The following is a 26,656-nucleotide window of genomic DNA, read 5'->3' as shown; positions in this document are numbered from 1 at the left end:
CCCGCCTCCCGCTGCACTCCGTCCAAAGCCTCAGAGGCACTAATTATTAGAGTAATGGTGGTGAGGGTGGGTTCCGGGGTGGTGTGTGTTTGTGGGGGGTGGGAGATGTAGGTTAGAGGTCCTCACATCTGCCACTTGTTCAATTAGTCTGAGACAATTAGGAGCAGAGAGCCGGAGCTGCTCACACAGTTTACCCCACAGTTTACACTTACAGTCCAGGTGTGTGTGTGTGTGTGTGTGTGTGTGTGTGTGTGTGTTTGCATTTTCAGTCCCTGCAGTGTCAAACAGGAGACTTCAGCTGAAGGTTATTCTCATTTTCTGTTTTCTTAATGAATCATTTCATCGTTTAGTTCCCAGAGCCAAACATAAAGCCCCTCGTTTCTAAAAACCACGTTTGTGTGAGCAGCTAAAACCAGAAATTATTTGGCTTTTTTTAAACTGCAACGCTTACTCAGTTATTAAAATAGTTGCTCATTGGTTTTCTTTTCTCAACCAGTTAATTGGCTAAACATTGCAGCTCCAGTCGGATCCTAAATTAAACCGTGAGCCGCTGTGTCACGACGGAGAATCCATTTCCATTGTCTGAACAGGATTGGACTACTTTGTAAAGCAAAAAATAAAGTTTTCAGGGTTTGAATGCAGGAGAAAATCCCTTTTGTGATTTGCATGGATGGGCTGAACGTGAGTCCTGGTTTGTTTTCTGTCTGTTTGACACATGAGGCGGCTGCAGCCAGGTCTGCTCTCTGCTCCACAGTGGGACTAATCAGGCTTACTGTCCTCTGAAGTTAGCGTGGTGATTGCAGCGTTCCTCTGATTGCATCACACCGAGCAGCAGATTACAGATATTTTACACCATCAAAGTATTACAGCTTCCTCTGGCCAAGCTGCACATATGCTCCACGATTAGGCATCCTTAAGTGATTTTTCATAGCCGGTTTCATTTACCCGTGTTTAAATGTGCTTTGGTTAAGCCCATTGGCCTCTTATGTCAACATGCTGCTGAGGAGATGGCATTAAATGGATTTAGGGGAGTTTGTGTGTGTTCCTGTCTGCGTGTACGTGGAGAGGCCGTGCTTTAGCATGTGGTGTGTGTGTGTGTGTGTGTGTGTGTGTGTGTGTGTGTGTGTGTGTGTGTGTGTGTGTGTGTGTGTGTGTGTGTGTGCGCAGTCGTGTCGGTGTGTAAATGTGTATAAAACGTGGTTGCAGGCTTGCATGTATGAATGTATATGCAGCTATCTGTGCATGTGTCCATATGGGTACATATGAATGTGTACATGTGTACGGTGTGTGTGTGTGTGTTTCCGTCTGTGGGGTTTTTTCTGGGCGGGTCATGCAGGTCTGGCCCTTAATACCAAATCAGCCACCTGGTCCCAGATTGGGTCACATCCCGTCCTTCATTTGGGAATGAATGGGATTAATGTTAATCCCGTTTATAGACACCCATAGAGATCAATGCTAAACTGCATTTAACTTGATTTGTCTGTAATCTATGACAAAGATGCTTACTATTGCATTAAACGCTGCTCCGTTAACGCCGTATGTTTCAGAGCTCTAGAATCTATCTCGCTGACCTGATTTAAGATGCTGCTTTTCCCGTATTTTCCGAGCAGTTCCTCTCTTCCCTCATGAATATTTGCATATTAATTTACAATTTTCACACAACAGGATGATTTGAAGTGTAAATATAAACACACACACGCCACGGTTAATTGGCGGTTAGATTTCTAAATCTCGGGGTGCAGCCGTACTCATTCTACTCAAAGCAGGATATCTGACAGACATATGTAACTCCCCCCTGCACACACACTCCTTTCCATTTAATTGGTTTCATAAACAGATTAATTTGAAGGAGAGGAGGGCTTAATTGCTAATCAGCGTTTCCATGCGGCTCCTGAAGAGTTGAACAGGATCAAGTGTGTTCTTCTACCACAAAAAAGGCCTCAGAGCCTTCAGGAGGAGATAGAAAGAATACAGAAGAGAGGAGAAGAAGAAGGGATGCAGGGAGGAAGAGATGAACGAGAAGGAAAGGAAAGAAGAAGAGTGAGAGGAGAACAGTAAAGACAGCACGAGAAACCATTTCCAAACTGATAAATAAAGAACACAGTGAGAGGAGTGGTGATGAAGCAGAACTGAATAAAAGCAGAGAAAGGAACATTTAGAAAGAAACCTGTCAATGAAAGTTTAAATGAACATCTGCAGGATTTAATGCAAACAGCAGAATGAGGGTAAAACAACATTTTCAGAGTGCATAACATAAAACAGCAGGCTGACTAACCAGAAGGATCTTCTTCATCTAATAGGCTTTAATCAGCTTCTGTGCACAATTAGTAAAACAGCTGACATGCAGACGCTCCTCAAAGAGGCTCAGTTTTATTGTTAACTGATTCCTAGACGTAATAATGGCCTTCTACAATACAGAAGCTTCAGAAAATACTCTACAAAATATACGAATGAGGATAATATTTAAGAACAGTGTTTCACCGTCTGAATGGTTCCAAACGTTTTATCTCAATAAAAACCAGATCGTAGGCAGGAAGTGTGTCAACATGAACGGTGAAATTAACCAAATCTGAGTTTAAAATTGTCATATTTGACTGAGATCTTTTTATTCCACATGTGTATTTAAAAAAAATCAACTACAGTAAATGAATGCACAAAACAAATTCTAAGCATTGAGAGGACAATAAAATAGACTTAAGTAATAAAATAAATACCGTATAAACCGTACGCAGAGGAGCATGTTTGACGATATACTAAACTTCTTTCTGGAGCTGACGTACAGATTTTATAGTGGGAGAAAATCTAAATATCTAGAAATAATAATAATAAATATCTATAGGATGTAGAGCATCTTATTTCCCCCATCATTAGTAAAACCTGTGGGAAAATGTTCATGTTGATTCAAGGGTCACATTTTAGTAAAATCCATCTCTGTTTTTGTTTTTATTAATAATATTTCTGTCGTTATAGCTGTGGCATGTTTCCATTAGAGGCAGTAAAAATGTGACAGGTGCAAAAACACCAGGAAGGTACCTGGGAATCAGGATTAAAAGTGATTACGCTGAGGAAACCTACAACGTCTTAAAGTTTTAAAAGCTACTATTAAACTACTCTAATGGTGAAATCTTCACGCAGTCCTCTTGGAGATTCTTCATCAGACACAACATTAAAGTGAACAACATTCATCAGGTCATTATAGGACAGATTCTGTTCGTGTACCAACAGCAGGGGTACACCATTTCTACAAACTGCTCAGGAGCTGCTTGAGGAACACGACAAAGAGCCCAAAGCATTGACCCGACCTGCACACTCCCCAGACTTCAGTCTGATCAAACATTAACGGGATTCACCAGAACAAGTCTGATCTATGAAATCCCTATTCTGTACTTAATATAATAATAATAATAATAACTTTATTTGTATAGCACTTTTCAGAAGAGCATTCACCAAGTGGTTTGATTAAAGAGAAATAAATAGAACCCAAATATGAGCCATTGGATCGATGCTGACTTCCAGGTTCTGGGCTCTGCTGGAGCACGAGATTCAGATTCAGAAAACTTTATTTGTTCCCAGGGAGCAATTAGAAAAGGCACATAGAGCAGGCAGTGCATCATCAGAAACTGAGTGAAAAACAACAAATTAGAGGTAAGTAGCATAAAGAAGCAGAGATAAATATATATACACATGTAGAGCAAGACTGAAATAAAATGAAAAGGAAGAAAAGAAACAAAAAACAACTTAGTAACATACTAGTGCAAATATAAATGAACAAAATAGGTGCAGTATGGCAGTGAGTTAGACACAGGTTGTAGATATAAATGTTCACAGAAGGTTCACGTTAAAGTCTGTGGGGAACCTGAACAACATCAGACCGCTGGTTTTAAAGATGTCACTCATAACAGTCTGTTATGAAGTTAATCTAATCATTTCTGCGTCCCAAATTGGCCTCACCTGTTCCAAACGAGACCAGACTCTGTCAGTGAGTGTTTTTATGACCTCTATGGAGCGTACAGGAGGTCCTCTACCTACATCAGAGTTCTGTTCCTACGGGGTGACAGAAGTCGATCTTCAGTTGTTCGTAAGTCAGAACTCTGGTGAAAATATAAACAAAGCCGTTCCTGCATCACGATATCGATCAGTTTACATATTAGTACAACTACAGGAACACAAACAGTCATCAGCTCACACTGAAACACAACTCTGTAGGAAAATACCGGCCAGAATGTAAACTGTGAGTCTGACTGATGCTGGGAGCCATGATGAAGTTAGTGAATGTAGCATGATCCAATAAACAAAGCCGTCTGACAGCCACTGTACGTACAGTATTCATCCGCTCTGCTCACCAAATAGTTCCACTGAACTAATTCTGACGTATCGTTGAAACGCTGTAAGTCGAGGACCAAGTCTATGCAAACTGCTGTAAGTCGAGGACGCGGCAAACCGAGGACCTCCTGTGTCTCCATTTGATGCATCTAAGAGACTTTCAGAATAAAAAACTGCAGGAGGAAACCTGAGGAGCATTACTGTCCTTTAATACTTATTCAATCCTGTGTTCTGATTTTTGATTTCCAGTGAAAACTCTCAGACCAGCCGTCACTTTAGGTGTTCATAGTTGACTGTGCTGAAGGTTCAGTGGACCAATATAGAGTTGTGTTTTTGTGATTTTTTGTTGTGAATCATGACATTAACCGTGTGGCGCTGTCGTTCCCAGCGGCGCTGAGCGATAGGCTGATTCTGCTGTCCTTCCTGGAGCAGAGCCAGGTGACTGCAGTCTACCTGAACAGAAAGAACCAGGACTGCCCAGAGACTGGCAGGAGAACAGACAAACTGTCACCCTCTGAAACCAAGGTACAGTGGAGTGCATTGATGGAGTGTGCATGAGTAATGTGTGAGAGAGACAGACAGGTTTTAAAGAAAGAACAGAGCGTGTTACATGTCGTCCTGCTTCCTCCTGATTCACCACGTTTCCACAATGTTTTTCTTGGATGAGTTTCACGTTCATTCACTACTTTTCCTGATAAAGTAAAACCTGGAAACCAAAGACACAGAGTTCAGTTCAGTCATGTGTTCCTTCTCTGGGTGCCATACAGGAATTTCCATTGCAGAAAACTAGGAAAGCTTTATTGTGAAAAACCTTCTGGCGTGTTTGAGTGTGAGTTTAGCATAGAGGAGGCTGCTGGGTCCTGCTGAGTTATTGACCTTCTCCCTGTGACAGCCGGAGAGGAAATACGTGCTGCTAAATAAACTGGGTTACTTCAGCACTCATGCAGGTGTCTGCTGCTGATGGACCTCAGCTTTCTCAGAATCAGAAAAGCTTTGAATGACGACTAAGTTCATGCTGAGTACAAAGATCAGTACTCAGAGACAAGCAACATCAGACAGTAAAAGAATAAATATACTATTATAAATCTGAGAACTTCTAAATAAAAATGTACTGTGTAAAAGTGTAAACAAAGTACTGTGTAAAAAAACAGAAAAAAAATTGCTTAACCAGAGTAATAAATTACACTTTCTGCTATCTGTGCCTTTTTCATGACGGAAAACAAGAACAACCTCAGAGCAGCAACCTGTCACTGAAAACGTCACGTTGTTCTGAGAAATGTGATGTCCTGCTCGTCTTTAAGGGAATTATTATTGCTGATGTCCCCAAACTTCTGCCAAAGCTGCATTCTGCACCATGATGACTGTGATTGGCTGAGTCTTTGCTCTGACAGCAGAGCGATGGGGGGGGGGTCCAGCCAGACTGTTCTGGTCTACAGAATAGTGTGGCAAAGCAACACCACTTTTCAACTTTAAAAGTCTGCTTGGTATCAGTGAGGACGATGCTGGTTAGCTCGGCTGCTAACGCTACGCTTGTTTCTTGTACATCTAGAATGGAAGAGAATTATTTTGTTATCATTACAAAGTACAGAGAAATTAAGCAGCAATCCTGTCAGGTAACAATTTAAAGGTACAAATATAAAAGTAGAAAAAAATGTGTTCAAGTGTATTTATGAAAGCAGTAACAGCTCGTTCTTGTAGGATGATTATGTGGTGTATTATGAACTATAAAAACAGTTTAGCTGATAATACACTCCTGGATGTTGAACATTTATGAAAAAATAATGCAGCAAGTAGCACAAAAAGTACACAAAAGGTGCTGTTGTCTGGAAACAAATGGAATGGTGTGTATATTCAGTAAATAAGGGAAATAAGATGCATAAGGTGTAAATATTTCCAGTTTGTTTAAACATACAATGAGTAGATTAAGTTGAACTGCTGGTTTAGTGAGTGTTTATTCACCTCCTGCTTGTATCTGTCAATCTAAACAGATGTAGATTTAATACAATCATCCTGGTGTTCAGCCTTTATGTTCAGATTGCGTGTTAATTCTGTGATTTTCTGCTTCCTGTCTATTAATCTGCTCTGAGCTGAGTGTGATCTGGAGGTGTGTTCGTAGGTGTCGGTAAAAGGTTTGATTATGTGCGGCCAAAACAAACCTCCACTGTGTCCTCCTTCGCTAGCTGGCTAACCGCTAGCCCTGGCATTATCACGTTACTGCCAGGCCCTTTTGTTGAGGTGTGTGTGGGTGTGTGCACGTGAAGGCAATCGTTCCTGCCGTGCGTCTGTCTCCAGAAGCCCGGTCCTGATAAGACGTCCCCCCATCACTGCCACCACTCCACAGCGCACGCCCTGTCGATGCACGTGCACGCGCATGCATGCAACCTGCAGCCTGCGTGCACGTGTGCACGCCCGACGACCCATCCCCCACAACAAACACACACATGCACACACACGTACGCAGCGCCCTGGTCCAGTGGGCTAAGCTGAGAGTCGGGGGCGTTGAGGGGGGCTAAACTAATCCGGCCCACAGAAAGTGGTTTTTGATTATTGCTGACCAGCAAACGCCAGCAGAAAAAAAGAAAAAGAGAAGCTGGAGGAGCGGGGAGATGGTCTGGATGGAGGGGGCATCCAGGGGTAGAGATAGAGGGTGTTATTAACCCAGTGATTTCTGATTTTTTTCCTTCTTTTCCATTTCTAATCTGTCAGTGATCTCCCGTTCAGCTGTTTGGGGCGACTCTTTGTTCCCGTTATCATCAAATGTTCCTCCATCATTTTCAGCCCTATTCTGTGTCCAAAGCAAATTTCCCCCCCGAGGGCCGACGAGGGCAGACATGGACCGCTGCATCTCAAATCTACTCATACAGGCCGGCTTGTCGATTCACTAATTTCTGCATGTTCCTGGACTTTGAGACGGTTTCTTTTTTATTATTAATTAATTTCTGCAGACATCCCGGCATTCCTGACGCCTATTTGGTGGATTTTGATGTCACAACTGACTGCTCCTTTCCTCTGTATTTTCTTACAAACCTCTTATTGATCTATTACAAAATCCCAATTATTCTGCCTCTTTTTTTGTCTTCTTCTGTGTGCGTTTTGTTTTGTCCTTCGTTCATTCATTCATTTATTAATCCAGCCATGTTTTATTCCTTTATTCCCTGAAGCTGCGGTGCAGAAAAGCAGCCGCCACCTCGTCTTTCCAAACCCAAACAATCAGCCTTTTCTTCATCATCGCCCTTTATTCTTCTCTCTTTTCCCTCCTTCACCTCTGTCCTCCTCTATCTGCTGCTCTCCTGGAGGTCATGGATGTGGGAGTGTGTGCGCTAATGTGTGCATGTTCTCCATCCACTCTGGTTCATTGTGTTAGTGAGTGTGACTGGAGATAAAGAGTGTGTGTGTGTGTGTGTGTGTGTGTGTGTGTGTGTGTAGGGGATGAGCTGTGGTGTACATGAAAGGCAGGGTCACAGAGGAAGACCTGCAATTTCACCTGCTTTAAAAGTGCTTCTGAGCAGAGCGCTGTTTGTTTAACGGCGTGTGTGAGCCCATGAAACACACTTTTATATCTCTACATGTATGTACACATGTGCTTGTGTACATACGTGCACATGCTCATGTGTGCGTGTGTCCGTGCGAGCGTGTACCCCCCCGAGCGCCACGAGAGCTCATTACTGTGCGTCTCTTTGTTGTGGCCCGTAGAGCGTGGCGAACCTTCCCAAAAATATGCACATCACTAAAACAACAAGCCCGACAGAACAGAACGCACAGACATTAATAATGGAGGATGGAAAACAAAGCTCACACATCAACAAAAACAGGAGTTAGGGAAGGACAGCAGAGAATCTGACGGGCGAGTGTCGGAGCCCTCAGGTGTTCAGAGGTGAATCCACATTGATGAATCACTAAGATGATAACTTCTCCTCCTTCTTCTTCAGATGTCTTTTAACTGGACTCTGCTCTTTCTCAGAGAGTGATCCACCTCTTTGTGTGTTTTTCTGTCCAGGTGGTGTCCGTGGAGGTGGGTGGACGAGGTCGGAGACTCCACAGACGCGTTGGTCTCAACCGTCTCCAGGATGTGGCGCTCTGCTGGTGGAACCTGGAGGAACCCGATGAGGAGCTGTGGCCCTGGACTCCTTCAAACACACAAAGAAACAACCTGGTCCTGCTCAGCTGCTCCCCGACTGAAGGCCTCAAGGTGCACAAACACAAAAAACAAAAAAATATTACAGGAGGTCCTCTACCTACATCAGAGTTCTGTTCCTACGGGGTGACAGAGATCAATGTTTCATAAGTCAGGACTCTGGTAAAATGTAAACACGATATCGATCAGTTTACATATTAGTACAACTACAGGAACACAAACAGTCATCAGCTCACACTGAAACACAACTCTGTAGGAAAATACCGGCCAGAATGTAAACTGTGAGTCTGACTGATGCTGGGAGCCATGATGAAGTTAGTGAATGTAGCATGATCCAATAAACAAAGCCGTCTGACAGCCACTGTACGTACAGTATTCATCCGCTCTGCTCACCAAATAGTTCCACTGAACTAATTCTGATGAAACGACAAAAGGCTGTACGTTAATCAGTTCCAACATAACGAGAACCTCCTGTACATACATTTATAAATATAAGAAGAAAATATTCACCCCATTGGACGCTTTCTTGCTTTTCAACATTGAATCATATTCAGTTTAGTCTGGCTTTTTTTTAATTTAAATTTCAAAAAAAGCCTCTTTCATGTCAAAATGAAAACAGATTTGTACAGAGTAAGGTCAGTTAATGAAATATATAAATTACAAAAAAGACGTGATTGCATAAATATTCACTTAGACTCAACTAATTGATCACAGATTGAGCCAATAGATGAATGAACCTCCTGGGTCACGAGTGTCCCGTAGTTCTATTTGACTCGTCCAGAATGACTTGAAATGATCCATACTTACAGAAAATTAGTCCAGAATGACATGAAATTTGTCCTAAATGACACAAAAATTATCCCAAAGACACAAAAAGGATCCACAGTGATTTCCTTCAGACTGCTGTGAGGTTCCTGCAGGAACATCAGCAGCATGAGGCGGTCTGTTCAACCAGACGGAGGGTTCTTTTATACCAGGAGCTGTGTCTGTATCCTCATCAGTACATGAAGAGTTTTTAGTGAATCCTCCAGTTTACAGAGAACGTTGGCTGCTTTATTCCTGCCTTAGTGGACGAGTTATCTTCCCTCAGGTGACTGACTATGAGATGGAACCTCAGATGGACACAGCGGGTGGTTTCTATGACTTTGGTGCAGTAGCAGGAAATCATTGTGAAAATGATGTTTAGTCAGAGGAAAGCTCACAGTTTCCTCGTTGACCTGTGATTAGTTTTAACCCTCATGTGTGGAGTGACTTCTAGGATGGAGGTTGTAGAGTCCAGCAGAAAACAGGAGTTATTCAGACTAGAATGCTCATTTCCTCTGATTAGGTTCCCTTTAAACTTCTGGAATTAGCTCTAGCACTTCCAGATGAGATCCCATGATGGAGCTAAACCACTCTGCAGGGACTAAATATCCCATCAGACCTGAGAACACTGAGATCTTCCAGGATCTGAAGCTCAGAGCTGCTTATTCTGCTGCTAGAGGATGAGTTACACAAACCAATTTACTAGTTAACTACAGCTGACATGTCTACACCTTCACTTATTACCTTTTTCTATTACTGAAAGACATTTGCTAAGTTCAGTAAGTGACCATAAATTAATCATCAGCTAATTAGAGAGTTAATTGATGAGGTTGAGCTTCATAATGAAAGCTGACATCAGCCACTTCAAACTGAACATTTCCTGTTCTTTTTCCTCTTCTCTGACAGGAGACTGAAAATAAAACTCTTCTTTCTTTGGGAAACACAGATTTTCTCCATTGTCTGACCACTAATTAATGATCTGGAAAATGATCAACAGGATAATAAACGTTAGCTAACGTTAGTTAACCACGTTCCAAATGAAGAGCAGAGCTTCTTCCTTCATTTACATTTATGTGGACTAATGTAGGAATTTAACCCTCCTGTTGTTTTCATTTACAGGCACCAAAAAATGTTGGTCCCTTGTCTGAAAAAAATCCAAAAATTCAACAAAAAAATTCCCCAGATTTCAGAAAATTTGCAAAACCTTCAGGAAGAAAGTTCCAATAATTCCTTAAAAGTTTTATTTTAAAAAATCCCCTGAATTTGGCAAGAAAATTCTTGTAAATATCTTCAAAACATTATTAAAAATCTTCCAAAAATCCTAAAAAATATCTAAAGTGATTCCATACTTATCAGTAAAACTTCTAATATTTTCTTTAGAGCATTCACATAAAAATCAAACTAAATCCAGTGAAATTTGCTGGATTTTGGTTGATTTTTCTGTGAATGTTCTTAAGAGGCATTTGTAGCATTTCTTTTTTTAAACCAAAACAATTTCCCAAAAATGTTGAAATTGTGGCCATCAGAAGTTTCACTGTGAAAATATTTATATTTTTCCACATTTTCAAACTTTAAAACAGGTCAATTTGACCCGAAGGACAACACGAGGGTTAAGTAGCTCAGAATTTAACAGACATGCACGATCTTTAGCATAAAACATGTTTAGTTAGTTTTTTTATTATTGACGAGGACATTTAGCGAGGACAGCAAAGTTAAATCAATCTAATTTCATACAGTGTAGTCTGAATCCTTAGCATCAGTAAAACATGCCTTCACTCCAGCTACATGTTATTTTTTCCACTCTCCTGAGCACACACACTCAGCAGACACACGGTGTGAAAGCAACAAAGCTGCTGATGTGTTGTCATGGATGGGATTGGGGACGGTGTGTTAGTCACCTCTGGGGTGGTACCTCTGTTGCACCTCCATGCATCACCATATGAAATAAGCAGGAGAGCTAAGCCGTGGTTCAGCGTGAAGGAGAACGCCTACACATCCCCTCTCACATCCTCACGGCCTCTGGCGAAACCCTACCCGTGACCCGATTCTGTGTCAATGTAGGCTTGGCCCGCCGCCCGTAGCAGATGAAAGATCCCAAATTACCGAACCGAGCTTAACTGCAGTCCTCGCAGCTCGGTAAGCGTATGCAAAACACTCCACAGCGGAGAGGAAAGTCTGCAGGAGGGAGGAAGGATGAGCGTTACCAATCGGCTGCTCGGGAAGCAAATTCAGCAGCAGAGAATGAGGGAGGGATTGGAGGTGGGGGGGCATGAATATTGAAATAATCAAAGCAGATGCTGTTTGCTGCTTTTTCTGCTCCTTGTTTTTGGAACGCTCTCCACGTTTATCACACTCCTTCACCTAGTTTATTCTCTCCGTCCCCCCTCACCGCCGTCCTCCTTCTCCTCCTCGCCTCAGCAACATTAAAGTGTCTTCGTGGGGCTGCGGCATCGCGCTCTAATGAAAGCGTTTGTTGTCATTTTTCAGATGCGCGGTGTGAAATTAAGCGAGCAGTTTATGTAAGAGCCGTAGCGGGAATCAAACGCCGGGCAGCCATCGGGCGACGCCAGCTACTTCAATCACTTCAAGCTCATATATATGTTCCTTTTGTTCAGTTCGCTATCTGCCGCACTAAGCCAATTTTCTAGCCAGTCTCTCGGCATTTAAAAAAGTCTGATTTCTTTCCCTATGTGGTCTTAATTCCCCTCCTCACGCTGATAAGTGGAGCCAAAGGGGGGAGAGGCAAACATGCAGCCGGTTAACATTTTTAATGATCCTTCCTTCATGCTTCCCCCACCCAGCAAACAAACACAAACACAAACCGCTTCCTGGCGTTTAATAATCTTAATGAAAAGGAAGCAGCAGATGAATGTTTATTTCTTACTTTTTTCTGTTGTTTTCTTGAAGCCGTATGACTATCCTGTTATCTGTCACCAAACAGTTTGTCTGCAGCTTTTTGATCTGCGTTTGTGTCTTTTAATTATTATTGACTCCAGAATAGAGCAGGAATATGTGAAATAATCTGTAATCTGCTCTCCATTTGTTCCTCTCGCTGTGATTCTGAGGCTTTTTGAAGCTACATTAATGGTGTAAAACGGTTCAATTTGTTTGTAAAACATAGAAATGTGCCCTGTTAATACAGAGAATGAAAGCCTGTACAGTAGGAAGCATGTTTTACCTGCAGTGCAGAATAATTTGGACCATGACAGGCTGCAGAATTACCCTCGAGCTCCACTGCTTTGTGAGAATCAGACAGAAACAGAGCTTCTGTACAAACAGAATAATATTCCCTCCTCTGCTATTATGTTTAGCCGTTCTGACAGTGAAGGTGTGAGGAAGGTTCTGGTTTGTAATCCCGCTGTGCCGCTGCATTTTCTCACATCAGTACTTCAACTCTAACCCTAAAACTTCCCCGGTCCCTCCCAGAATCCCCCTCACCTCCTCCTCACCTCCTCCTCACCTCCTCCTCACCCCTCCACTCTCCTCCAGTCCCTCCGTCTCTCTCTATCCGTCTCTCCCCGTCTTTCTCTGCTCCGTGAGCTGGAAAATTGGCTTCAAAAGGCCACTGCTGTGAACAAGGGCCAGCCACACAGTTGGGCCCGTCCGCTTTATCTTTCACGCCACGGAGGGGGAGAAAAGGTGCCGGTGAGAGAGAGAGGAGAAGAATGGCGAAGAATAGTTTTGACCAGTCACTGAAACCAATAACCAGGAGAAAGCTACTTACTAGAGGTCTCTCTCTCTCTCCTCTACTCACGTCTGTCTCCCTCTCTTTGCATCTTCTTCCACTTTCTTTTCCTTCTGCTCTCCGTCTCTTTATTCTTTTCCATTTCCTCTCTTCCTTATCGTCCTCCGTGCATATTTCTGTCTGTCTGCGTCCTTTTCTTTCTGTCTGTCTTTTTGTACGTCCTTTCACTCTAGCTCTCTTCCTCACTTGACCTTATTCATCGTTTTATTTTATGCTGTCAGAATGAGGGAATGCTGCACAGTTCTCAGCCAAACACAGCTTTGTTTTTAGGGATATTTTACTGTAAGGAAACATGCATTTCTTTACAGACCCACTGATGTTTGAGCTTCTAAGTCGAAGCAACGATTTTCTTCAACAACAAGCAGAGAGACAGACTGAACAGCTCCAGCATTAAAGTGTTTTTTCTAAATATTTGTACGTATATTTAGTGCTGTCCAGAATCTGAACATGCAGAGATCTCTGTCAGCTGAAGGAAAACTGTGTCATCATTTGTCAGATTTTAACACAAATATCTGCAGTTTAAGAGTTTATTTCTCCACAGATTCAAACCCCTAACCCTTGGCTTTAATCTCCTGATCAGCTGTGTTGCCTTCAGGGCTTTTTCTGCCTCCACACAGAATTTAAAAAAAGATGACACAGTGAGGCTCTAAAGATGACCGAGAGTCAAAAAGCAGACGCTGTAAATGTCTGACGGTAAGAATATACAGTTTTTCTGGTGATTTCTGCATTTAATCTCTAAACTACTTCACCCAAATGGACGCATGTTGAGGGAAACGAGGACAGCGAGTGTCTCTTATTGCGGTTGTTTTCTCCTGACTAGATCCTCTTTGGATAAAAGCATCTGATAAATAAAATTATAGAAGTCCATCTTAGTGAAGCATTAAATAGAGCTCAAGGCGCTCATGTCCAAAAGCAAAGTAAGTGTTAAAGTTCTGTACTTAAACGTAATCATTAAATCCTTTATTGATGGAGAACCTTTCAGAGCTACCACTGCAAAGCGCCTCATAAATAGACAAGAAAAAATGAAGTTCAACTAGAAGTTTATAATCAAATGCTGCTTAAAACTATTTAGCCTGAATTTTTCTACAGTGATGCACAGACTGAGATGATCTTATGGTAGACCTTATACTAAAACAGTAATAGTGTCTTTAGATCAAATATATTCAGTATTCATTGTAAATATCTGAAATAAATGACATGAAAGCCACGTTATAAAGACAGATTCATTCTTCACTGAACTTAGAAGCTCTGTAACGACTGACAGACACTTTATATTTATAAAACAGTGATTATGTGATTAAGGAGAACCCTATAGATTAAGAAGATGTGGGCCGAGCTATAAATCAGCTGTGTAACTGTATTTACACATAAATCAATACGCTGATGTCTGAGGCCTATTATCTGAAGGATTGAGCCGTCAGCAGGGAAATGCAGCTTATTGATTCTGATGTTGGTGTGAAAATAAGCAAATGTGGTTAAACTGATCTGATTTCTACTGTAACCTGGCTGAGTGTCCATCTGCAGTCAGATTACGGTGTGATTTATCAGAATGTGTTCATTCTCTGTCAGAACTCCTGGAAACTCTGCTCCAGTCCAGCAGCATCTGCTTGTTTCCTCTGAACTTCAGCTGACGTCGTCCCTCTTCCTTCTCTTGGAGGGTCACCTGTCAGAGCTGAGTCAGCTTCACCTCATCCCCCCCGTGATGGTCTGCTGGCACAGGATGAAAAGCTGAGAGAGGGTCAGGGTCTGTGGCAGCGTTCTGTGGGTGGACCCTCGTCTGTTTTTAACGCATGTGTCACTTTGTCCCTGCAGAAATGTAGAACTGAGGATACGCCGCCTTTTACGTGAATGGAGCCCCTCTTGCCTCAAATAAACACACATTCACAGCAGCAGCACCCCCCGGGGAGCAGCAGGAGCTAGCTCTGGGGGATTAGGGAGGAAAAAAGCTTTCAGGAGGACAGTCATCTGCTTCTCTCCTGCTGTAGACCATGGGCAGGCAAAAAAAACTGCCTTCCTCCCTCTAAGTCCCTTTTTGGCAATGGCTGCCAAAAAACTGGGCCGAGCAGCTTTGCAAAAGGAAAGGAAGACAGGCGAGCAGCCGATCCCTGTTTCTGTCTACACGGCGAAAAGAAATGGGCTCATTTAGCCAAAGCTGCCACGGTCAATGCAGGGCTCTGATGGAGGCTTTGGTACGGTGAAATCCCTCCTAAAAAGCTCCGTTAGTGGCTGAGGAAGTGCTGGGCTGCTGTTGTCTCCTGTCATCCACCTACTGTTCTGGGTTCCTGTGGGTGTTTATCGACAGAACCACCGGGACATGTTCCATCTCCTTTTCTTTCTTCCCACGTCCACCAGCCCTCTGTGGGCGAGGAGCTAATCATCTACATGTGACCACTGCTCCAATAGTGCCCACATTTCTTCATGTATAATGTGAAAAGGCGTGTTTGCTGTCATTGCTGTCTGGTGTTGAGCTCCAGGTAAACAGAGGAGGTTGTTTACCGAGCCGGCCGTGCTCAGGGAGAACATGCTGTTGACCTTGAGTTAAAATGGAGCTCTTATCATTAGCTGTCTTGATTGACAGCCGGGTGTTTATGAGCGGTGTGGAAGTCTCTATTTCTTCCATCTCCAGGGCTTCAGGACTGCTGCCATGGTAGGACTAATGTTTGTGTCCCTGTCTAGGTCTGATTCCTCGTCCTTCTTTTGTTCTGAACTGGTTCATTCATTACCAGAACTGGAAAGCTCCTCATCTGTTAGCTCCTCACATTAAAAAGTCCAGTTTGTGATTTTTACAAGTGTTTAGTGACTGAATCCACTCTGTGAACACATTAAAAGGCAGATTTAGTCACCAGATAACCAAAGATGGATTCAGCAGAACAAACCCAGCTCTGCCAGCGGAATCCATCAAGTTTGTGGATATTTTTCACCAGTTTTAGATGAAAAACTAACTGATTATTCAACAGTGGCAGTAATTGTTGTTCTATCCCTAAAATGAACCTTCGTCAGACCAAACTCCATTTGAAAAAGCTCAGATTTAAAACCAGAAAGAGAACATTTATGAACTAATCCAGATTTTTAGCCCAATTTCCAACAGATTTTAGAATCAGGATGAACTTCTGTCTCATCGTTTGTCATACGACGTTCAGTTGGAGGCTTGTTTGTTGTTTTTGAGGGAAAGAATGAACCAGAAACCTGCTGCTACTTTTAGTGAAAGAAATGCTCCAGTTACACAAAAGGAAGTTCACAGGAACCGTGAAGATTCTCCACGTTTTAGTATTTTAACACGTGAACATTAAACACAAAGGAGTCCTGAGGAAGATGACGTTTGTTTATTTATTCAAAGTATAGAACAAACTGAAACCTTGAACTGAGCAGTGGGATCAGCCAAGGTTTCATCATTTCTACTGTATTTCATGCAATCCCTTCAGTTGGTGTTGGAGGTTTGACTGAAAAACACGTCATGGTGGTGCTACAGAAACTAATCAAATCATTACGTTTCTCTTCTTCTGTAGGACATAAATATCTGCACCAAGTTTCATCACAAACAGAACCTGTTCAGATCAATTACAGAACAAAAAAATAGGATGAAAATATTTGAAAAGAATGAAAGTGTTGCAGGACAAATGAGGAGCAAATCTATGAAACTTTGTGTAGAAAATCATAATAGATTCACTCATGTTGTCCAATAAGACAACAAACCAGACAAATGCTGAGCACTGATACACCAAGCAGCCGTCTGTGGAGCCACGTTGGATGATCTTCCATAACTGTATTTTATAGATTTTCAGTCTGGACTAAGCAGTGGACTGACTGCCATTCCTGGTTGTCTTGAAGTTACAGATAAAAAAACAAGCAAACTTACGTTCAGTTAAAGATTAACTAGCGTGGCAGGAACACTGAACAAGTAAACAAAACTTTTGGTTGAGGAAGATTAGTAGTAATAATAATAATAATCATAATAATATAGTTTGGTTTTCAAATTATGTACTTTTAAGTCAAAGCTACGGATCCGTTTTTATGTTCAGCTGCTCTAATTTATGAAACTAATATTTACATACAAAAAGAAAACACTGAAAGTTGTAGATGATAGATATTATATATATGTAACATATTTATGTAAAGCATGTTGTTAGTTTATTATTAGTCTGCCATTGAACCTTAAAAAGCTGTTTCTGAGCTTTACAAATCTCAACACATCGCTTTAAACATCCTCGATTTGAATCTTCTGCTCTTCTGATAGAAGAAAACTCTTCATGTCTTGTTGTGGATTCGTGGGACCAGGTCCAGGTGTGCGTCAGCTGGACTGACCAGTCCTTTCTTCTTTACTCCATCAGGTCCTCAGCTCTGTCCGGACTGAGTCCAACCCTCTGGACTGCAGCTTCAGCCTTCTGCAGCCCTACCAGCTACAGACAGTCCAAGTACCTGCAGGACCTCCAGGATCCAGAGAAGGTTCCTGGGCTGATTCCTGCACGTATGAATGTTCACGAGGACGTCTGCTCCGTCTGTCCGTCACCCGCATCCCTCTCCCATCCCACCCCGTCTCCTGCTCCCGCCACCCCTCAGAGACCACGCTCCTCCTGGGCTTAAGCGACTCCTCCTTGGTGCTTTACGACCAGCGCCGGGGCGTCTCTCTGCTGGCCTCCTGCCCCGTGCCGCCCACCATCCTCGCCTGGCACCCTGCTGGGGCTGTTGTGGTGGTGGGAGGGGGGCAGGAGGAGCTGATGTGCTTTGATGTGGGCTTGGCACCTGTTGGCGTGGCGCTGGTAGCCGAGGAGGCGGCTTCTTCTGCCACGCTGAGGCTAGCTCAGCGCCTGCACTGCTCTGGAGGCCTGGAGGGGCTGCAGTGGGGCAGCGGTTTGGACGGAGGCCCGGACGGGGCAGATATGCTGACGCTGGCCTTCCATGGAGGACCACTGGCTGTCCTGAGATTCAGACTGGGTAAGTTTCACTGCAACAACAGATGACTGGACTGGTGGTGCAAAGAAACACCGGAACAGCCTAACAACTATATCCTTTATTGATTAAACTTTATGTTGCTTTTATTAATGTTCAGGTTAAAAGAAATATCCCAAAATAAGTTTAGAAATGCTTTGCCCAACTAGCTGTTTAAATCCAAGATACTCGATTCACAGCCACATTATTCAGAAAAAATCAGGAAATCATCACTTCTGATCATCAGGATGCAAATATTAGTCATCTTATTTCAACATTATACAGCTGATTTCTTTGTTTAGGAAGCGGTAGAAGTTGTGCCGCCCATCTGCAGTCTCTGCAGCCTCATTTAGAAACATATTAAAACTGGTGAATGATTCTAAAATATTGATGTTGTTTGTTCTGACCTGCTTCATTCTATTTCTTATTTAGAGCTATTTCCTGGACTAATAACCCGTACTGTTCAGTGAATGTGATGATAAATGCAGAGGTTTAAACATTACTGGAGATTTGTTTTGTTGGGAAAGAGCTTTCCACATTTAGAGAAGTTATTTTTCCAAACTAAAGGAGGTCAGAATCATTCGGACACATGAGCTGACTCTGGAGGGATGATGTGAGATGAGAATAGATGCAGAACGCCTGAACCTTTCTGCTGTGTTCTCCATGATGCTCTGAAGTATCACCTGAATGTTCCTTTACAGAAACAGAGACAGTTCCGCCATAAAAGCTACAAACTGACGCATAGAAATAAGGTTGATGCTACAGGTACATAGAAATAAACTAGAAGCAGGAAGTGAAGTGTTAGAAGCTCAAAATTTACCGAGCATGTCCTCCCAAATCCAATCCACCCTTATCCATGTTTCTGTGTAGAGAATAGTGTCCAGGTCTTCCTCACCTCCTCTTCCTCCTCCTCCTCTTCTTCCTCCTCTTCCTCTTCCTCCTCCTCTTCCTCCTCTTCCTCTTCCTCCTCTTCCTCCTCCTCTTCCTCTTCCTCTTCCTCCTCCTCTCCTCTTCCTCCTCTTCCTCTTCCTCCTCTCTCCTCTTCCTCTTCCTCCTCCTCCTCTTCCTCCTCCTCCTCCTCCTCTTCCTCTTCCTCCTCTTCCTCCTCCTCTTCCTCCTCCTCTTCCTCTTCCTCTTCCTCTTCCTCCTCCTCCTCCTCCTCCTCTTCCTCTTCCTCCTCTTCCTCTTCCTCTTCCTCCTCCTCCTCTTCCTCCTCCTCCTCCTCCTCCTCTTCCTCTTCCTCCTCTTCCTCCTCCTCTTCCTCCTCCTCCTCCTCTTCCTCCTCCTCCTCCTCTTCCTCTTCCTCCTCCTCCTCTTCCTCTTCCTCTTCCTCTTCCTCCTCTTCCTCTTCCTCTTCCTCCTCCTCCTCTTCCTCCTCCTGTGTTCTGGGTTTGACTGAACTGACGGGTCTTCCTGGTACCTCCTCACTGCTGAGGGAAGTTAATTTGTTGACGGGCAGGAAGGTTAGCAGGAGTCACGCTCTCAGAGGTCATTCAATAATCGCCCCGGGGCACGAGCCCCCCAGGTGCATTCTGGGATGCATTTTTCCGATAAATCGTTTACAGTGGCTGCGCGGTCCCTCGGGGCCCCCAGATAAAGTTTGCCAATCAAAATTTTTCCCAAGCAGCCACCTCACCCTCAGTGTCGTGCACACGCACACGTGCACACACTCAGCATCTTTAATTGTGACTTTGGAAAGAAGATGTGACAGCAGCACGCAACTCTGCTGAAGTTTGGAAGCAGGAGTGAGGAGGTGGAGGGAGGAAGGTGGGAGGTGTGTGTGTGTGTGTGTGTGTGTGTGTGTGTGTGTGTGTGTTGTGCACAGTGAAAGGGGGGGTGTCTTCCAACAATAGCTTTCCTTCCTCTGATCGCCTGCCAAGGTTTTGATGAAGAAAGTCACTGCACGTCTTTTCTCCATGATAATTCTTCCCCCCACACACACATGTGTGTATTCTTCTATTTCTGTGCTTCTGTGCACACACACACACACACACACACACACTCTCTCTCTCTCTCCAAGTCGTCTGTTTGTTTGCTCCTTCTCTGTATTGACTTGTTCATAAGGCCCGCTACATGACAGAAGGAGTGAGTCGGGAGGCGGTGAGGAAGAAAGGCTTGGCCGGGCTCCAGGTTTCTCTTTTCCATAGGAGGCAGCTCTCCCACCCTCACCCCCCTGCTGCACCCAGTTATCTCATCTGGGCACACGTTGGAGCTGCACTGGAGCCGGCTGTGGAGGGTGGACTGGGGGGGCGTGCTGCACGACTCGCAGGGAAAACAGCCTTTTTCTGCAGCGCTGGGATGTAGAGAAATATTACTGATGTTTTAGGGATAATTATGTAACTGTGTTTACAGCTAGAGCAGAATAAAGACAGAGCCAGGAGGATGTAGTGTTGTCTGTGAACAGCAGCTCAGATGGTCGCCGTGGAAACCCCCTACACCTTTCCAGCGTTTGATACGGGATGCCAGTGTCATCCGTTATCTGTACCTTTGGACAGGTGGGCTGAGAGAGGAGCTTCGTACGTCTCATTCCACTTCTTTTTCTCTCAGCTGTTACTCAGCTGCTTTCTCCTGTTTTCATTAATACAACCCAATGCAACATTATGGACGTCCTCCTGGAGAAAAACACTGAATATTTGCACATTTTATCCCAGTTTTTAAACAGATCTGTGACCGTTCAGATCCAGGTGCTTTTCATTAAAACACCATTATTCAGTGAATCATTGTTTTAAATGTATAGTCATGCAGAATGTCTGAATCTTTCTGGATTTTAGTCCGTTAGGCTTTGAATTATCACCTGGTGCCTGAATTTTGAGTTTTCTTTTACCTAAATAGAGACAGTTCCATCATAAAGAAACATTTTGGAGCATAGAAATGAACTAAAATGTGAGAAATGAAGCGTTCAGTGCCCCAAATTTCCCCAAATCTCCCACTTATGTCCCCCCAAATTCAAACAAACCCACTCCTAGGCTATAAATATAAAATAATTTTCAGTTCTTCTCCTTCTACAGGTGTTCTCTTAAAAAAAACCTTTTATAAAAATGTATTTCTGGTCTTTAGTCATGATTATCTTCTCTCTGCCGTGTTAATTCCCTCTGTGTCCTCGGTCAGTTTGCTCTCTCTGATCCCGTCCTGCTCGCTGCTGTTTCCTGTCCGACGCTGAGCTGATCAAACAGCTGTAGACAGGTGTGGGAGAGGACCCACTTGTCCTTGACGCCTCAGTGATCCATTGTCTCTGCTCGGCGTTAGCTTAGCGTCAACGCCCAACTCAGAGACTCCGAGGCAGCGACACACATCCAGAACCCAACAAATAACACACCGACGCTCAGCTGATGTATTAGCCACATTAGCCACTCTTTAGGGGATTTGGGGGTTTGCTAATTGCCAGCTTGTCATTTTAATTGCTCGTACCACCACCAGCCCCCTCCACCCCACACACACACACACACACACACACACACACACACACACACACACAGATACACACCACTTCCTCCATTAATTAGCCAGGAGTCGGTGGTGACTGCCTGCAGCCCTGCTGAAGGATGATCTCTACTCTGAGCAGTCCTGAGCCACCAGCGATGTCCACGTTTCACTCAGGCTCAGCCGTCTCACTAAAGAATAAATATACACTCATGAGCCACAACTTTAAAACCACCTGCAGGCAGAGAAGCCGGTACCTGATCAGGGACTGGACATGAGATTAGCTCCGTGGGTCGGCTTGTTGCAGCACATTTCAGAGACGCCTGATCGGATTGAGATCTGGGGAATGTGGGGGCCAACTCAACACTTTTGGGCTCTTTATCATGTTCCTTGAGCTGCTCCAGAGCAGATTTTTGCCCTGTAATGGGGTGTATTGTCCTGCTGGGGGAGGCTGCAGCCATTAAGGAGTTGCCATGGGAGGCTGTGATCAGTCTGCAGCAGCATGTGTCCAGGCTGGTCAACCAGGTTTCTGATGAAGTGGAATCTAAAGCACAAATCATGGGCCAGAGTCTAAGACTTGACCATGTTCAAACGTTAGAGATCTTCAAAAGTCACCAGGAGAAGTCAGCATTCAGAGGCAGCAGGATTTAGTGTCAACAGAATCCCAGGAGTAGTTCTTAGCAGTGATTAAACCCCAAGAAAGTCCAGAGATGCTGAGCTGCTCTGTATGCTGTCAGAGTCGGTCATTTCTCCACCTATAGGGTGTATGATGGGACACAGTTTGACACCATGATGCTTTTCTGAATCTACTGGTCAGATCATGACGTCAGGTTATAATTCACTCAAAGATCTCTCCTACAGAGGACATCAGGCTAGCATTCAGTCATGTTTTACAGAGAACATCTCCAGACTTACTCCCTCAAGGAACGGCGGAGTTATGTGACGATCGGCGTACGTTTTTCTGTGAATCTGTGAATCTGAAAATATTACAAAAAAGTCATAGTTTAGTATGTTGTCCAAAATATCACTAAAACATTTAATTTTCAGAGGTCAGAAATGACTCAAGGACCAAGTGATCAGATTCTGGCAGTGATGCAGCTCATAGTCTGGATCCATGGATTCATTAAAGATTTCTGTATCGTTGCCAGATAGCAGCACGGCGTCACTGTAACCATGACAACCAGTGAACACTACATCAGCTGATTGTGATCCTACTACAAATCCACCTCTGAGGACTTATCAGGACTTATCCATCAGAAATGATCCAAGGAACAGCTGATTAAACTGTGGGGGTGTTTCTGAGCCGCCCGCTACATGTTTAGGTCATGTGATCGTACATAACGCACACATGCAGAACACGCCTGTACTCAGAGGAAGGTCATTTAGTTTATGGGTTCATCTATATTAAATGGAGCCGTGATTTCTGATCATCAATAACTAATAAAAAAATACTGCATTTCTACAAAACTATGCTGCATTTCTGACAATGACATATGAGGGAATGAACGGCTTTGGCGGAGTACTGCACTGTGCTTTTCAACTTTAGTGATAGCTTTAGAAGATCCCCGGTTTTAATGATTGATGTATATGTATATAGTATTTTTAAAGGCTGAATTTACAGCAGAGTAAACCTTCAGTGAGATCAGGTTTGGTCTGAACTCGTTCATCAACATGGTCTTCATTTATGGCCACCAGCTGATTTCCACCGCACAGCCCTCCCTAAAAACACGTCTGAGATTCCTGCATCTTTGTGATTCAGGCACAATGGAGCATAATTACCCCTGGTATCCAACACCTTCACTTCCCGTATGTTCCCTCTGTACAGCCACAAACACTCGTGCTTCTTTGCCCTTTTACTCCCAGAACAAGACACCTCTGCTACCAGGAAGGCTGCAGAACCCTCCATTATTCAGCATCCTGATCTACTCACGTGAACACACAAACAAAAGCACCATCAGACACCTCGGGTCAGAAGGAATAATCAGTGATAGCTGCTCAGATGACCTCCAGCACAGTTAGATCACACAATACACTAAACTACATATACTGAACAATATTTAGGCAAATTACCTGGAGATAAGAAAACACAGTCTGCTCAGTGTAAATAGATGGAGATGAGGAAAAGCTGTATGTATTCTGCAGTTACACTCAGATAGCGACACACACAGAACACACACTGAGGATTGAACTTCCCGGCTAATTGATTGACAAGTCAATGCCAGTCTGAGTAATCTAGTGCTGCCTCGGAGTTCAGACTGATCCACTGACACTCTGAACTTCAGTCAGAGCTGCAGGTTATTCTGCTGCATTAAAGCCTTTTCAATATACGTGAACAAAAGTGTTGCAGGCGTGTTTTTGGTGGTCTGCTCTGTTTTCCAGCCTTTACCTTACCATACAACAAAAGCATTCAAATAAAATGAGTTCAGTAAAACAGTTTAAAATGGTAGAAACTGTGAACTTTGCAGATAACTCTAATCAGTTCTGACACGGATGACTAACCCTGAAATTTTTCTGCCAGATTTGTTTTGACGTTGGATTAAATTTGCGTTTCAGAGTCTTTTAGTTCCTCGTACTGTTGATGGACAAAGTTCTGCTTTTTCTGCTCTGTTCTCAGAACAATAATCAGAATAAATCTAAGTTCCTGTTACACTCTAAAAAAACAACAAAATGTGTAATGTTCCAAACATGTGAAAAATAAACAAACAAAACAACAACATTTATAAAGAAAAAAGACAAATATCCTTAAAATAATGTGTTTTAGTGGTTTCAAATACACTATAATCACTGTTATTTTGTAGTCACTTATTGGAAAAGACCAAATACTTTTGGTACATATGCTGATTTGTTCTGTGTTCATAATAATATAATAATAATGCTGTTAGTATTAGTGGATCTGTATATCTACACACGGATGGATGGATGGATGGACAGATGGATGGATGGATGGATGGATGGATGGATGGATGGATGGATGGATGGACGGATGGATGGATGGATGGATAGATGGATGGATGGATGGATGGATGGATGGACAGATGGATGGATGGACGGATAGATGGATGGATGGATGGATGGATGGATAGATGGATGGATAGATGGATGGATGGATAGATGGATGGATGGATGGATGGATGGATGGATGGATGGATGGATGGACGGATAGATGGATGGATGGATGGATGGATGGATAGATGGATGGATAGATGGATGGATGGATAGATGGATGGATGGATGGATGGATGGATGGATGGATGGACGGATAGATGGATGGATGGATGGATGGATGGATGGATGGACAGATGGATGGATGGACGGATAGATGGATGGATGGATGGATGGATAGATGGATGGATGGATGGATGGATGGATAGATGGATGGATGGATAGATGGATAGATGGATGGATGGATGGATGGATGGATGGATGGATGGATGGATGGACGGATGGATGGATGGATAGATGGATGGATGGATGGACAGATGGATGGATGGACGGATAGATGGATGGATGGATGGATGGATAGATGGATGGATGGATGGATGGATGGATGGATAGATGGATGGATGGATAGATGGATGGATGGATGGATGGATGGATAGATGGATGGATGGATGGATAGATGGATGGATGGATGGATGGACGGACGGACGGATGGATGGATAGATGGATGGACGGACGGACGGACGGACGGACGGACGGACGGACGGACGGACGGACGGACGGACGGACGGATGGATGGATGGACGGATGGATGGATGGACGGATGGACGGATAGATGGATGGATGGACAGATGGATGGATGGATGGATAGATGGATGGATGGATGGATGGATGGATGGACGGATGGATGGACGGATGGATGGATGGATGGATGGATGGATGGATGGATGGATGGATGGATGGATGGATGGATGGATGGATGGACGGATGGATGGATGGATGGACGGATGGATAGACAGATAGATAAATGTTTTACCATTTTTGGGGGGGTTGTGTAATTTTACGGTCAAATGTTGTAAAATAATGAATTCCTATTTATAATAATACTGAGGTTTCCATGTTTACATTGATTACTGGTTTTGGCTGTTTATTATGACTGATATGTAAATTATTATCTATCTGTGATTTTACTGGGTATTGTCTGTGATTTAACAAAACTGAGAAAAAACTGTTAAAAAGTTCTAATTCCAAACTGTGGCTTTCATTTTTTACAGTGCAGATAAAGCCGTTATTTTCAGTAATTAAGTGAATTAATTGTGTTGTCACATGAACTTTAACATGTGATCAAACCTGTGTTTACCAGCCTGTCTTATTGCTGCTCTTCATGCTGAGCTCTTCCTCTGTGTTCAGGAGCTCTTTCTGGAGGTCTGATGGGTCCTCTGGAGCTGCTGCAGCAGAGGCTCCGCTGTGGGCAGGTCAGGGAGGCTCTGGGTGTCCTGGAGGCCATGGACTGGAGCACCAGGGGGGAGGAGAGCTACCGAGGCCTGAGCTCCATCACCAACCACCTGCTGAGGCTGGAGCTCACCGCAGAGAGAGAGGGTGGGTCCCAGTTCTAGCTTTACTGTGATGGTTATTACAGGAACGTACGATAGAACCTAATTAAAACATTCAGAAGTCATGAGTCTGATCAACTTTAAGGCGAGTTTTTTCACCCAACCTGTTGGCCTTGGTTGCAGGTAGACTTTTATTTTGCTTTGTGAATTAAACTTTTGTTTGTAGAGAACAGAATATAGAACAGAAAGCTCACTAATAAGCAAAGAAGCCACAGATTGAGCTCTGCTAACTGCATTTTCTTTACAAATAAAGACGGTAAATATATTTTATATTATGCTGTTTGTGTTTATTAATCTGTCTGTGTGTCTCTGTAGCCCAGCTAGAGGCAGCTCTGGGGGTGTTTTATGCTCCTCCTGCCCCTCTCTCTGATACCGTGATACTGGAGTACAGGAAGCCAATCAGCAAATACGCCCGCCGCTTTTTTCACCACCTCCTCAGGTAACAGCAGCCAGTCCATCTTAATGCTGCACTGAGGGGCAGCTTAGATTGTCCTCAGGGTTAAGGTCAGCTTTACGGCAGCACTTCTTCACTTAACCCTCCTGTTGTCCTCATTTACAGACACCAAAACATATTGTTTCCTTGTCTGAAAAAAATCCAAACATTCACCAAATTTCTGAAAATTTGCAAAACCTACAGGAAGAAAATTCCAATAATTCCTTAAAAGTTTTATTTTTTTTAAAAATCCCCCAAATTTGGCAAGAAATTTCTTGTAGATATTTTCAAAAAAATAATAAAAATCTTCCAAAAAA

At 43.4% G+C, this 26,656-nt stretch overlaps 1 protein-coding gene across 4 annotated transcripts in view; it reads left to right on the top strand.

Annotated features, from left to right (window-relative positions):
* wdpcp (WD repeat containing planar cell polarity effector) overlaps nt 1-26,656 on the top strand; it is an 81,049-nt gene that overhangs the window by 14,701 nt on the left and 39,692 nt on the right. For all 4 annotated transcript variants that reach the window (XM_051960307.1, XM_022189653.2, XM_022189654.2 and 1 more), the window contains exons 7-11: nt 4,712-4,848; nt 8,321-8,512; nt 17,336-17,939; nt 25,704-25,892; nt 26,222-26,345. In XM_051960307.1, the coding sequence (XP_051816267.1) occupies nt 4,712-4,848; nt 8,321-8,512; nt 17,336-17,939; nt 25,704-25,892; nt 26,222-26,345 (1,246 nt within the window). The remainder of the gene's footprint in view (nt 1-4,711; nt 4,849-8,320; nt 8,513-17,335; nt 17,940-25,703; nt 25,893-26,221; nt 26,346-26,656) is intronic.

This window comes from Acanthochromis polyacanthus, chromosome 15 (genome assembly GCF_021347895.1).
Source record: "Acanthochromis polyacanthus isolate Apoly-LR-REF ecotype Palm Island chromosome 15, KAUST_Apoly_ChrSc, whole genome shotgun sequence".
In the NCBI taxonomy this organism is placed as follows: Eukaryota; Metazoa; Chordata; class Actinopteri; family Pomacentridae; genus Acanthochromis; species Acanthochromis polyacanthus.
The sequence above is the reverse complement of the archived record's forward strand: the minus strand, read 5'-3'. Positions and strand labels throughout refer to the sequence as shown.